We start from the raw sequence: 14,123 nt of genomic DNA, 5'->3' as shown, positions 1-14,123 counted from the left end.
AACTCCCTTTCAATGATGCTTGTCACAACCTTGCTCCTGGCTCCACCCCCAAAGTCTCCTGGCTCCACCCCCGAAGTCCCCAGATATTTCTTGAATTGGATTTGGCAACCCTAAGAGAGAGAGTTCACCGGGTCACTTCCCCTGCACGGTCCCCCCTGCGATGACCAGGTGATCACACAAGGGAATGGAGTCAGCGTGTACAAACCCACCCTGCCTCCCGGAGCGTTTAGTAAATGCATGAGGGTGTCGTCTGTGTGAGGGGGTTTCTTATCCTTAAAGACTAGCAACATTTTTTCCTGATATGAGCTTGAAGTCAGAGTTCAGTTCTTCAAATATGCAAAGAGGAAATCATTTTGGAAGGATTACAGAAGTGGGGAGGAGGAGGAACTGAGGCAGAAAGGGGTTTGGTGCATCATTCTGTAAAAGGAACTGGAATTAAATTGTTAAATTCAAGTTGCATGCAGTGGGTGAGGAGAGAGATAAGAATGTCAGAGAAGCCATGCTGGATCAGGCCAATGGCCCATCCAGTCCAACACTCTAAGTCACTCTCTCTCTCTCTCTCGGCTTGGCTTCGCGAACGAAGATTTAAGAAGGGTGCATTAGTCCACGTTTGCTGCAGGCTCGCTGGTGGCTGACAAGACCAATGTGGGACAGGCAGGTCCGGCCACAGCGGCTGCAGGGAAAAGTCTGATTTAGGGTTGGTCCTGTAGTCTTTGCACACTTTGTGAGGCAGGTGCATGCCTTTTCTTTGTTGTTATTTTTCGACCGCAAGTAAGGATGCCCGTTGACCGCGGCTAGCCAACTGGGGTGGGGGAGACGAGCTTTGTTTAGGCCACCTTTTCTAGGCCCCTCTCCGTGTGGAGCAAGCAGTGCTGTCCTTAGATAAGGCTGCTTGGTCGTTCAGGGTGCTGCCGAAAGATGCTTTCGTCTCCGGGTTAGCATCAGGCGACCAATATCCTGAACCGCCTACATGCAGGATTGGGACTGCGGCTTCCAGTGGCACCTTCCACCTGCCATTTCGCCCCTTGCCTATCGCTGCAGGACTTGATGCGTTGTGGGTTGTGTGTGTGGATATGCCCTTCAGGCCTGCGCAGAGGAATTTTTTAGGTGAAGCGCAGCGTGCGCGGTACTGGCTCCACCCTTTCACCTGGGGGTCATCTGCCATGGCCCAGTAAGCCGGGACGCCGGCAGTGAGTCCTCCAGGTGGTAGGTGTTACATTAACGAGCTCTATCTGCCCGGGTTTGATGTTAGAGTTTTCCTTCTCTTAGGCTGACGAGGTTGGTGGGCCCAGCCTGCCCATCCAGTTATACCGCCGGACACTTCGGTCGCACCATGACGTAGCAAACTCTGTGAAAACGGGGGGGACCAGCGAGAAGGTGTTGCTACGGATGCAGTAATGCAGGAAAGGCCATTGCAGTGACCATCTGCCAGGCATAGCCAGACAGTGACCACGCGGCGTTCACTACACCGGGAGAGGAGAGGCTATGTATTGCGCATGCACTTTCCCTGGGGGGGTAGGATTCCCAGAGGGAGCCCACCCCCCACCCACCCCACTCTAAGTCACACAGTGGCCAGAACCCACAAGCCATCAGGAGGTCCACCAATGGGGTCAGAACTCCAGACGTCCTCCCACTGTTGCCCCCCCCACAAGCACTGTGTCATACAGTGGCCAAAAAAAGCAAGTGCCATCAGGAGATCCACCAGCAGGGCCATAAGAAGCCATGCTAGATCAGGCCAATCGCCCATCCAGTCCAGCACTCTGTGTCACACGGTGGCCAAAATCCAGGGTCCATCAGGAGGTCCACCAGCGGGGCCAGAACTCCAGAAGACCTCCCACTGTTGCCCCCTCCCACAAGCACCCAGAATATAGAGCATCACTGCCCCAGACGTAAGAACATAGGAGAAGCCATGTTGGATCAGGCCAATGGCCCTTCCAGTCCAACACTCTGACACACGGTGGCCAAAACCCACACCAGTGGTTCCAATCCCTCTCTCATGGGATTCAAATAAACCAAGTAAGCAAGTGGGGTAAACACAACTTCGTGAAGCAGCTTTCTGAAGTTGAAGGAAATTAACTAATACCAATGCAAGATTATAGTATGACAAATAGGGTTGACGGGTCTCACTGACCACTAGTGGGGGGAGGGGGTGGAGGGTCGCCAGGTCCAGACTGGGAAACTCCTGGAGATTTGGGGGTGCAGAGCCCAAGGAAGAAAAGGGCCTCAGCAGGGTACAATGCCACAGAGTCATAAGAACACAAGAGAAGCCATGTTGGATCAGGCCGATGGCCCATCCGGTCCAACACTCTGTGTCACACAGTGGTAGCAATGTAAAATTTCCAGAATCTTGGGGAAAAACCAGAAATTTTCGGAAAAATTGAAAAAATGATACATTAGCACTTCTTTTTTCTTTTCCAGGTTGAAAGTCATTCTGTTACTTTAGGAACATGAAATATGACTATGGACAATTTTACTTGGCATGATATTATCACAACTAGCATATTAAAAATATAGTGTATCCAAACAATTATTACAAAAAGAATGTACTTTTAAAATAATAGTTATGTGTAATTATAACAAATGAAGCAACAGTTTCCTGAACTGTTTATTAGCTTATGTGGGACAAAAAAAAAAACCCCTCCACAAAACAATTTTTAAACATTCAGAAGTAACAATTATTCATATTTCCTCTCCACAGTATTAAATAAAAATAAAAAAACTCATTCTCATAAAAACAATTGAAGAGGGGGGATGTGTACAGAAGAGAGTGTAGGACTAAGTTTCAATGAATGGGCATGACCTAGGACTTGCTTGTCCTCAGGGCACAGAAATTCGAATAATCTGATACCATACATATTTTTAAAAAAATGATTTGGAAAATATTTGAACACCTTGTCTTGAAATATTTTATTCAGCAAGTTAAAATAAAATGTTCCATAATCAATTTTTTTTCTTTTTTTTCAATTTTTCCAATTTTCTCTTTTTGGGGGGAGGGGGAAGGCCTCAGGAAAAAAACGAGGGAAAACTGGTTTTTTTCTGAATTTTTCCGTTTTTTTTCCGGCCCTTCACATCTCTACCCAGTGGCCAAAAAAACCAAGTGCCATCAGGAGGTCCACCAGTGGGGCTAGAAGCCCTCCCACTGTTACCCCGCTCCCCAAAGCACCAAGAATACAGAGCATCACTGCCCCAGACAGAGAGTTCCAACAATACGCTGTGGCTAACAGCCTCTGAGGGACTTCTAAAAAGGTCCACCCTCCAAAGTAGCCATTTTCTCCAGGGAAACTGATCTCTGTAGTCTGAAGATCAGCTGTAATTCCAGGAGATCCCCAGGTCCCACCTGGAGGTTGGCATCCCTCATTGACAAAAACAGCCAATTAACATTTCTTAAAAGCGGGTTGCATGCAATGTTCCCTCTACGCAGAAGTCTTGGGAGCAAAAATTCTACGTTGTGAGCTACCGGCATTAAAGTTGTGAGCTACTGCAGAAATTAGTGTGCTCTGGGTCACCCTTCCTGAGCTAAGACAAAAATGTGTGAGCTGGAGGCTAAAAATCTGTAAACTAGCTCACGCTAACTCAGCTTAGAGGGAACACTGGTGGCGTGGAACTATTAGAAACTGTAGCATGTACGGAAGGACAAAGTCTTTGTTTAACCCAGGATAGCAGACCGTGGTTAATTTCTCAACGAATTCCGGCAGCAGCTCTTTTTCAAAGGGAAAAAAAAAAGACATGTGCAGCACCTTAAAACGAAACCAATCTACCATTGCACAACAGCTTCCGGGAGCTGAGCGTGGGAGGTCTTCTTGGGTTCACAGGGAATGAATGGGAGTTGTCCCGTGTTATTTGATTCTCTCCTCACTGACCCTTTTCAAACTGGCTTTGCATTCTGTTTTGGTAACTGGTTGCTAATGGATTTTTTTCTGTCATTTCGGAATGTCCTGTTTTAATAACTGGCTGCTAGTGAGATTTATTTACCTGCTCTTACGAACCCTCTTGCCTTGGGTTAGCAAAGCGTGGTTGAGCTCCCTTTGAGGGAAACTGCTTTTTTCTTTTCTTTCTGTTTTCAGCCCCTTCGTTGCACTTCTGAATCGCTGCAGTGCGCTGTTTAAAATGTCCAGAGCGTTTCTTACAAGGCTGCTTCCCCCCCCCCGCCCCGTCCTGCCCTTTTTTGCCGCACTATCTTCCTCACGTTTTAAAAACTGCTCTCACGTCAGCGCCATAGGGCTAAACCACATAGAGATGCCATGATTCCATTAACTCAATGCATCTCAATAGTGCCACTATAACACTATAGTGATCACCTTTATACAGGGGTGTCAAGCATGCAGTTCGGGGGCCGAATCAGGCCCTCGAGCAACTGGCTGCCACCTGCTTCCTTCTCCCTCTCTCTTGCTTCCTTCTGCATAACAGCTTGCTTTGCAAGGCTTCCTCAATTGCACAGGAGAGACAGGGCAAAACCTCTATTTTCTCCATTGGCTGAGGCTCCTCCCTTGCAGATGAAGGGGGGATAGCTTCCTTTGCCAGGCTCTCTCAGTTGCATAGCAGAGTTTCTGACCAAGCCTCTCTTCTATTGTCTGAGGCTCCCCCCCCATCCCCTGGGGAAGAAAGGAAAGAGCCAGAGTTTCCTTTGCCCAGTTCCCTGGATCCCATGGGAGAAATACAAAGAAAGCATCTAAAACCAATGAATGCTAACATTTTAAGCATGTTTAAAAAATGTGTATTTGTGGGGTTTTGTGTTCTTTATAAAATTTATATCTCTGCTACCTAATCTTAAATAGGTACACACATGGCCTGGCCCAACATGGCCTCAGATCCGGTCCTCATAATAAATGAGTTTGACACCCCTGCCTTAGAACATTTTTTTAAGAGCCTGAGAAAGATCACACAGCAAAAAAGGGCGGGGAGAAAAGGTGGCACGGTTTGAAATGACCATAGCACATCAGATTCACGGAAGCAAATTCGCTGTATGAAACCCCCGTCCCTGTATTGCTTTACTCAATCAATCAATATTTCAGTCAAAGACCAGAACAGCAATAAAGGAAGACAACAAGACAACTCATAAGAGTACAGTCAGGAAATCAAGGCTCTTCCAAATATTTCCTCTTACAAATCACAATGGAACAAAATTTTGCGACTGCCTGAATTATTGAGCTCTGTGTATCTTCCAATGAAAATTTCTGAAGCACCCTCAGTTCTAAAATTTATATAAAACTGCAAGAGTTTGAATTTAGATAAAAGTGGGGTAATTAGATGCAATCTTTCCTCTTGATAAAGTTCACAGTGGAAAAAGATATGTGAGTAGGCTTCCCAACCCTCCCGCCCTGGCGGGGGACCCCAGGATTTCCACCCTCTCCCCCCGCTCCCCAAAAAAACAGAAGCAGGGGGAGGGGGGGAAACGGCGCCGGGGAGCATGGCGAGCCGCCTCCTCCCCACCCACCGCAGCTGCTCCTCTGAGATGGGCCCAGGCTGAGCCCATCTCGGAGGAGCAGCCAAGAGGTGGCAGCAGCGCAGGCAAAACCAGGGGAGGGCGGAGGCAGGCCAGGAGCATGGCGAGCCGTGAATCCAGAACCTTCTAGGACCCGGACTCGCGGCTCGCCGCACCCCAGCCCGCCTCCACCCCCCCTCCGATTCCACCCCAGAGGCGGAGCGGGCGAGGCCGCCGCGCTGCTGCCGCCTCTTCTCTGCTCGCCGTGGCTGCTCCTCCGAGATGGGCTCAGGCTGAGCCCATCTCGGAGGTGCAGCCACGGCGAGCGGAGAAGAGGCGGCAGCCGCGCAGCGGCATCGCCCGCTCCGAGACAGGGCGGCTGGCCATGCTCCCCAGTGCCGTTTCCCCCCTCCCCCCCAGTGTCTCCTGGCTCCACCCCCAAAGTCTCCTGGCTCCACCCCCAAAGTCCCCAGATATTTCTGGGGTTGGACTTGGCAACCCTATATGTGAGACCATTTCAACTGCTTTTTCTGAACAAAGACAACATCATTTCTGGATTGCTTTACTCAAAATCAGGCCGACAACAAATAACATCCAGTTAGTTATATGAAAAGGGCTACTATTTACACTGCATTTTAGTATGGCCTATCTTAGTTGCTTAAGTCCAAAGGTTACAGTGGGACACAGAGCAAACACTGGCTTCTATGGTCAATGCCCACCAAAGCCTGTTAACAGCCATCAGGCCACGCCCAGCCCTCTAACCTCCAGCTCCCACACTCCACACAATCTGGGTTGATCCCTCTTCTAAGGAAAGATCTGAAAGTCCATTAACTTCATTAAACAGCTGAGATTCTTTGCAAAGACCCAGAAGGAGAAAGTGCTGGAGGAAACCACAGAGCGGTGAGGCTAATGAGGGATGGGGTGGAAAGCCCAACAGTGCAAAGGAAAGGACATGCATCAGAAAGCAAGTGGGGTACAAATGCACCCTGGCAACTGCTAGGACAGGGGTGTCAAACATGCGGTCCAGGGGGCCGAATCAGGCCCCCAAACAACTGGCTCTTGTCTGTTTCCTTCTCCCTCTCTCTTGCTTCCTTCTGCATCTCAGCTTGCTTTGCAAGGCTTGCTCAATCGCACAGGAGCTACAGAGCAAAACCTTGATTTTCTCCATCGGTTGAGCTCCTCTCCCTCGTGGTCCCCTAGGGAGGGAGGGAAAGAGCCGGAGCATCCTTTGCCCAGTTCCCTGGACCCCATGGGAGAAATACCAAATGAAGTTTTGTTCAAGGTATAAGCTTTTGTTGGCACGAACACTTCGTCAGATACAGTGAAACAGAATTTCCTCAACCATTACATATAGAAAGGGGGGTTAGTTGCCAGGAAGGGCCAATTAGACTCAAGCCGGGGGGGGGGGGAATAAGAAATTACCAGTCAATACACTTAGACAGAGGGTGAGCAGTAAATTATCATACAGCATAATGGAGATATTTAACAGAGTCAAGGATCAGATGGGGGGGAAGAAGGAGGAAGAAGAAAAAAGGAGGAGGAGGAGGTTAAAATGGTAACCATTTATTTGGGTTCAATTCTGGGGTAAAAGCAGTGAAAGAAATAAATATGTCAAAATTGCAGGCTGATATAATTTTAATTGTAGAATACTGGGAGTTTTTTTATGGAGACCCTTGCCATCTATCTCCTCTCAAACATGTACTTTATTTATACTCCCACCTTCCCCCCCCAAAAAAAAGAGACTCAAGGTGGCTTCCATAATTCTCCTCTGTTTGATCCTCACAACAAACGGATCCCATCGAAAGAGAAATCACGTCACCCAGAGTGGGCGTGGGACGCTCCCAGCCATGACAAACAGCAACAGACTACAGTCAACATCCAGTCTAACACAGGAGGAAATGAAATGGTGGGGAAAAGAAACATCTGTAAGGTGTGGGATAGGAGAGATAGCAACACCTATAGTGAGTTAAGAATCTAAAGGTAAAGGAAGTCCCCTGTGCAAGCACTGAGTCATTACTGGCTCATGGGGTGATGGCATATTACGACGTGTTTTCTTGGCAGCCTTTTTGTTACCGGGTGGTTTGCCATCTACACTTTACCCTCAGTAAACTGGGTTCTCATTTTACCGACCTCGGAAGGATGGAAGGCTGAGTCAACCTTGAGCCGGCTACCTGAACCCAGCTTCAGCCGGGATCGAATTCAGATCCAATGCCCCCTCTAAGCTGCAGAGTCTTGTGAGGGAAAATTCTACTTTGTGTGCTACTGGCATTGAAGTTGTGAACTGCTACATAAATTATTGTGCTCTGGGGTCATCCTTCCTGAGCTAACACAAAAATGTGTGAGCTGGAGGCTAAAACAGGAGAGCCAGTTTGGTGTAGTGGTTAAGTGTGCGGACTCTTATCTGGGAGAACCAGGTTTGATTCCCCACTCCTCCATTTGCACCTGCTGGAATGGCCTTGGGTCAGCCATAGCTCTGGCAGAGGTTGTCCTTGAAAGGGCAGCTGCTGTGAGAGCCCTCTCAGCCCCATCCACCTCACAGGGTGTTTGTTGTTGGGGAGGAAGGTAAAGGAGATTGTGAGCCGCTCTGAGACTCTTCGGAGTGAAGGGTGGGATATAAATCCAATATCTTCATCTACCTCACAGGGTGTCTGTTGTGGGGGAGGAAGGTAAAGGAGATTGTGAGCCGCTCTGAGACTCTTCGGAGTGAAGGGTGGGATATAAATCCAATATCTTCATCTACCTCACAGGGTGTCTGTTGTGGGGGAGGAAGGTAAAGGAGATTGTGAGCCACTCTGAGACTCTTCGGAGTGGAGGGCGGGATATAAATCCAATATCTTCATCTACCTCACAGGGTGTCTGTTGTGGGGGAGGAAGGTAAAGGAGATTGTGAGCCGCTCTGAGACTCTTCGGAGTGGAGGGCGGGATATAAATCCAATATCTTCTTCTTCTTCTTCTAAAATTCTGTAAGCTACCTCACACTAACTCAGCTTAGAAGGAATACTGCTCAAGTCATGAACAGAGCTTGGACTTCAGCACTGCAATTTACCACTCTGTGCCACAGGCTCCTTGAGAATCTAAGGTCCTTGTTAAATCCCAGGAAGTACGTTGCCTTGAATTTGTTAATAAATTCAAATTAAACACTTTCACTGTTGGATTGTATCTGTGAACTTGTTTGAAGAACAGTGTACTCCCCGCACATACACATATACATACCAGGGATTAACAGCTCCTATAGCTCCTAATATCTTAACAAGTTCGGCGTAGTGGTTAAATGCGTAGACTCTTATCTGGGAGAACCAGGTCTGATTCCCCACTCTGCCACATGCAGCTGCTGGTATGATCTTGGGTCAGTCACAGCTCCCTCTCAGAGCTGTTCCTCTCAAGAGCAGTTTCTGTCAGAGCTCTCTCAGCCCCACCAACCTCACAGGGTATCAGTTGCGAGGAGAGGAAGGAAAGGAGATTGTAAGCTGATCTGAGACTCTGAGTGAAGAACGGGGTATTAATCCAATTGCTTATTCTTCTATGGCTGACCCAAGGCCACTCCAGCAGCTGCAAGTGGAGGAGTGGGAAATCAAACCCAGTTCTCCCAGATAAGAGTCCATGCACATATATTATTATTTCCTGAAGAAAATGCGGGGGCGGGGGGGGGGGGGGAGAATTTCATGCTTTCGACATTTCCAGAAAGTTTACCTCTCTGCTAAAGTCAACATTCAACACTGAGTACAGTTCGCATTCTAAGAAGGCCCGTGAAGAAGTTTTTATACCCTATTCTTCACTATCCAAAGGAGTTTCAGAGCAGCTTAAAATCTTTCCTTTTCCCCACAACAGACATCCTGTGAGGTGGGTGGGCCTGAGAGAGCGCTGAGAGAACTGGGACTGACCCAAGGTGGCTTCAAGTGGAAGAGAAGTGGGGAATCAAACCCGATTCTCCAGATTGGAGTCCACCGCTCTCAAACACTACACCGTGCTAGCTCACTTTTGGGCATTCTCTGTCAAGGGCCCATTTGCTTTGGGAGCATTTGGGATACCTCCCCCTTACCTCCCCCTCCACAGCCCCAACAGATGAAGAAGAGCCTTAGAAGAAGCCTGTGGCAGTTTCTGAGGAGGGCCCAAAACAGTTTCCCGCTCTTTTCTCCCTTACCTCACACCAATGGGTTGGCTCTTGAGCTCGTAGAAACTGTCGCTGTTCAATGAGAGAATGTTCTCCACGTCAATGTCGGCCACAATCCCAGATTCAGGGAGCAGAGAGTCAAGGCTGTTTGAAGAAAGAATAAGTTTGTCGAGTCATCTGTTTTAGACCAGCTGGGGGATGTATGAGAGGAGCGGATACAATTGATACTGCCATCCGCAGAACTGGAATTCATTTTTAGAATGTTAATACCATTTTATTATATGCAGGGCTTCTTTTGTAGCACGAGCTCCTTTGCATATTAGACTGCACCCCTCTTCTGTAGTCAATCTTCCAAGAGCTTACGGGGCTCTTAGTACCGGGCCTATTATATGCTCCAGGAGGACTGGCTACATCAGGGGTGTGCAGCCTAATATGCAAAGGAGTTCCTGCTACAAAAAAACCCCCTGATTATATGACTTTGATTTTCACTCTGTGGTGCTGGATTGCTGTTACCTGCTCAGTGCCCATTTGGGTTATAAATTGAAAATAATAAATAAATTAAAAAATACACCGGTTGTGAGTCACACGGCTTTGTTCCCCTTTAAGTGCAAGCGCAAAAAATCTCAGTCTGTAAATGAATACTCAGCCTCTCTGAATCTCTCTCTCTCTCTCTTTATGGTACAATACAAAACCAGATTTCCTAAGGAACACCTGTTGATGAAATCTGCTTCAATGTCAGCAATGCCTCCTTCTTTTCCTGGGCATAGCTGTCACCACATTTTAAACAAATTAATAAGTCTGTCCCGACAGCTGTGGTCTAAGTCCTGCTTGCTCTCTCATCGTTGTCGTCGTTAAGTCACAACCAATGTTCCCTCTAAGCTGAAGAGTCTTGTGAGCAAAAAGTTTACTTCGTTAGCCGCTGGCATTAAAGTTGTGAGCTACTGCATAAAATAGTGGGCTCTGGGGTCATCCTTCCTGAGCTAAGGCAAAAATGTGTGAGCTGGAGGCTAAAAACCTGTGAGCTGGCTCACGCTAACTCAGCTTAGAGGGAACACTGGTCACAACCAACTTATGGTGATTCCACAAGGTTTTCAAGGCCAGGGGTGGTTTGTCACCGCCTGCCTCTATGTAGCAACTCCATACCTTCCTTGGTGGTTTCCCACCCAAATACAAACCAAGGCTCACCCTACTTAGCTAGCAAGAGCTGACACGATCAGGCTAGCCTGGGCCATCCAGGTCAAGGCAAGAGATCCACAGAGGTGGTCTGCCATTGCTTGCCTCTGCGTAGCAACCCTGGACCTCCCTTGGTGATCTCCCACCCGAATGCTAACCAGGGCCAACATGGCATAGCTTCCAAGATCTGACGAGATTGAGCTAGACTGGGCCATTTAGGTCAAGGAAGAGACAAACAAAGTTGGTTTGCTAGTGCCTGCCTAAGAACATAAGAGAAGTCATGTTGGATCAGGCCAACAGCCCATCCAGTCCAACACTCTGTCACACAGTGGCCAAAAAAACCCAGGCGTCGTCAGGAGGTCCATCAGTGGGGTCAGGACACTAGAAGCCCTCCCATTGTGGCCTCTCCCAAGCACCAAGAATACAGAGCATCACTGCCCCGGACAGAGAGTTCCAACAATACACTGTGGCTTATAGCCACTGATGGACCTCTGCTCCATATGTTTATCCAATCCCCTCTTGAAGCTGTCTATGCTTGCAGCCGCTGCTACCTCCTGTGGCAGTGAATTCCACATGTTCTTCACCCAAAGTACTTCCTTTTATCCGTTCTAACCCGACTGCTCAGCAATTTCACTGAGCACCCACGAGATCTCATATTGTGAGAAAGGGAGGAAAGGACTTCTTTTTCTACCTTCTCTATCCCATGCATAATCTTGTAAACCTCTATCATGTCACCCCTCAGTTGATGTTTCTCCAAGCTAAAGAGCCCCAAGTGTTTGCCTCTGCATAGCAACCTTAGACTTCCTTGGTGGTCTCCTCTCCAAGTAATCAGACAAGCATAGGCTATCTGGTCATTCTTCTCTCCCCGCCCCCCAAAGCCATCTTCAGAAATTAATTTACGGCTGCCCCATACATCCAAATTGGTACACTAAGAAACAGAGCCAGTGTGGTATAGTGGTTAAGAATGTCAGATTAGTATTCAGGAGATCCCAGGTTCAAATCCCCACTCATGCCATAGACGTTTGCTTGGGTGACCGTGCGTCAGTCACACTCCCTCAACCTAACCTACCTCACAGGGTTGCTGTGGCAATAAAATGGAGAGGAGAATGAAGTAAGCCGTTTTGGATCCCCATTGGGGAGAATGGCAGGGTGCACACGAATCAAGCAAAACATTTTTATGCCCCCTTTCCACCCAATTAGGGTCCTCGAGGCAGCAAATGGAAGAAACGTTAAAATGCTTAAAACAAAATACAGTTAAAATTATACAAAATTAAAACAAACACACAAACAACACTAGAAAGAGAGCCAAGAAGCGTTATTGGGGGTATGCCAGACGAAACAAAAAAGTCTGGTGAAAGACACCAATAGAGAGACAGCCAAATCTGGTTTGTCTGTATCTGGAGTGTATCTGGACTACACAGGTCATAGGTTTGTAGCCCCACAGCAAAGGGGCCACAAACCTATGACAGGAAATATGGCACACCACTGACAACTACTGCCCCACCAGGGACGGACTAGGCCTATAACTGACAGGGAAATTTTCCAGTAGGCCGCTGTCCTGGAAGGACAAAAATGGGCCAGAACAAGCAAGGTCCAAGAACCACTGGTTCAGACTTCAAACCAGGGGAAGTAATCACAACAGTTAAACTGAGGCATTTGAAACTCTTTAGTATCCCTGAGCATCCGCAGACCTTGCCCATCAACTGGAAGAGAGTTCTTTCCGCCAAAAAAGGTCATTCAGCATGTATCACTCACACAAAAGGAAGCAGTTATTTAAAGAAATCAATGTGAGCACCAAAAGAAACACCCCCCACCGCCGCAAAGCTGTGAATTATCTTTTTAAAAAGGCAAGTAGGGGGGGAAATTCAAAATACACCTTCCCCCCCCCCCTTCCAGAAAATTGTCAAGGATGAAATATAGGGCTGATGATAACTCTGGCTTATGAGAATCTGAAAAATCAAGAATGCTCCTGAGCATGAGCAAAGTGCAGCCTGCCAGTTTATTGCAGCCTGTTGGGGACGAGTCATAGCTTTACCATAACACGCATCTTCTGCCTGGCACACAGAACATAAGAGAAGCCATGTTGGATCAGCCCAATGGCCCATCCAGTTCAACACTCTGTGTCACACAGTGGCCAAAAAAACCAGGTGCCAACAGGTCCATCAGTAGAGGCCATCACACTGCGCACACACACACACACACCCCAGCACCAAGATTACAGAGCATCACCGCACCAACAATACGCTATGGCTAATAGCCACTGATGGACCTCTGCTCCATCTGTTTATCACCTCTTGAAGATGTCTACGCCTGTAGCTGCCATCCCTCCTGTGGCAGTGAATTCCATGTGTTAATCCCCCTTTGGGTGAAGAAGTGCTTCCTTTCATCCATTCTAACCCAACTACTCAGCAATTTCATTGACTGTCCATTGAATGTTCTCATATTGTGAGTAAAGGAGAAAAGTACTTCTTTCTCTATCTTCTCCATCCTATGCATAATCTTGTAGGTCCCAGGTTCAATCCCCGGCATCTCCAGTTAAAACAACCAGGTAAGAGGGGATGAGAAACACCTCAGCCTGGGACCCTGGAGAGCTGCTGCCTGTCTGAGTAAACGATACTGACCTTGATAGAAAGGTGCTGATTCAGTATAAGGGGAAGGGCTTTGGCTCAGTGGTAGATCATGTTTTGCAAGCTGACAGTCCCCAGTTCAATCCCCGGCAGCTCCAGGTGAAAGGATTAGGTAGCAGGTGATGTCAAAAAGATCCATCTGAGATCTAGGGAGCTCCTGCCAGCCAGAGAGGAGACAACACTGACCTCGGCACACCAACGGTCTGACTCAACACCTGTTTATCTGGAGCCAGAGCCTCCGCCACGGCCTGTGGTGGGCGGACGGTATTTGCCAGCAAAACCAAAAAGAAGCTGTAAACAGAGGAGTCTCACTTCTCAAACAGTGGCTTCCTACTGTCGCAAATTACTCGTGTTTGTGTCTCATCGCTCTGAATTCCGATCGGCCTGCGGCAGGCTGCAATAGAGGAGACTCTCCATCCAACCCCATCTTGGTGGAATTGACTGTACCAATTCTAAAGAACAGGATCATAGAGTTGTCCATCCTCAGTTGGCAACAGGGGATTCCCTGGTTTGGAGGCCCTTCCCCTGCTTCAGAAAGCTGAGGCAGAGAAAGAAATATTTGCAGAGCACTCTATTATACCCAACACTTTCCCCCAGCAAGCTGGGTACTCATTTTACTGACCTCGGAAGGATGGAAGGCTGAGTCAACCTCGAGCCGGCTACCTGAAAACCCAGCTTCCACCGGGGATCGAACTCTGGTCGTGAGCATAAAAAAAAAAGTCTGCCGTGAAAGCGTTGTGAAAGCAATGTCACCCGAGTCGGAAATGACTGGTTCTTGCACAGGGGACCT

At 48.0% G+C, this 14,123-nt stretch overlaps 1 protein-coding gene across 1 annotated transcript in view; it reads right to left on the bottom strand.

Annotated features, from left to right (window-relative positions):
* TFE3 (transcription factor binding to IGHM enhancer 3) overlaps positions 1-14,123 on the bottom strand; it is a 71,772-nt gene that overhangs the window by 24,354 nt on the left and 33,295 nt on the right. The window contains exon 2 of the mRNA XM_060252724.1: positions 9,564-9,677. Coding sequence (XP_060108707.1) covers positions 9,564-9,677 — 114 coding nt within the window. The remainder of the gene's footprint in view (positions 1-9,563; positions 9,678-14,123) is intronic.

This window comes from Heteronotia binoei, chromosome 13 (assembly GCF_032191835.1).
Source record: "Heteronotia binoei isolate CCM8104 ecotype False Entrance Well chromosome 13, APGP_CSIRO_Hbin_v1, whole genome shotgun sequence".
Lineage (NCBI taxonomy): Eukaryota > Metazoa > Chordata > Lepidosauria > Squamata > Gekkonidae > Heteronotia > Heteronotia binoei.
This window is presented reverse-complemented; position numbering and strand designations above follow the sequence as displayed.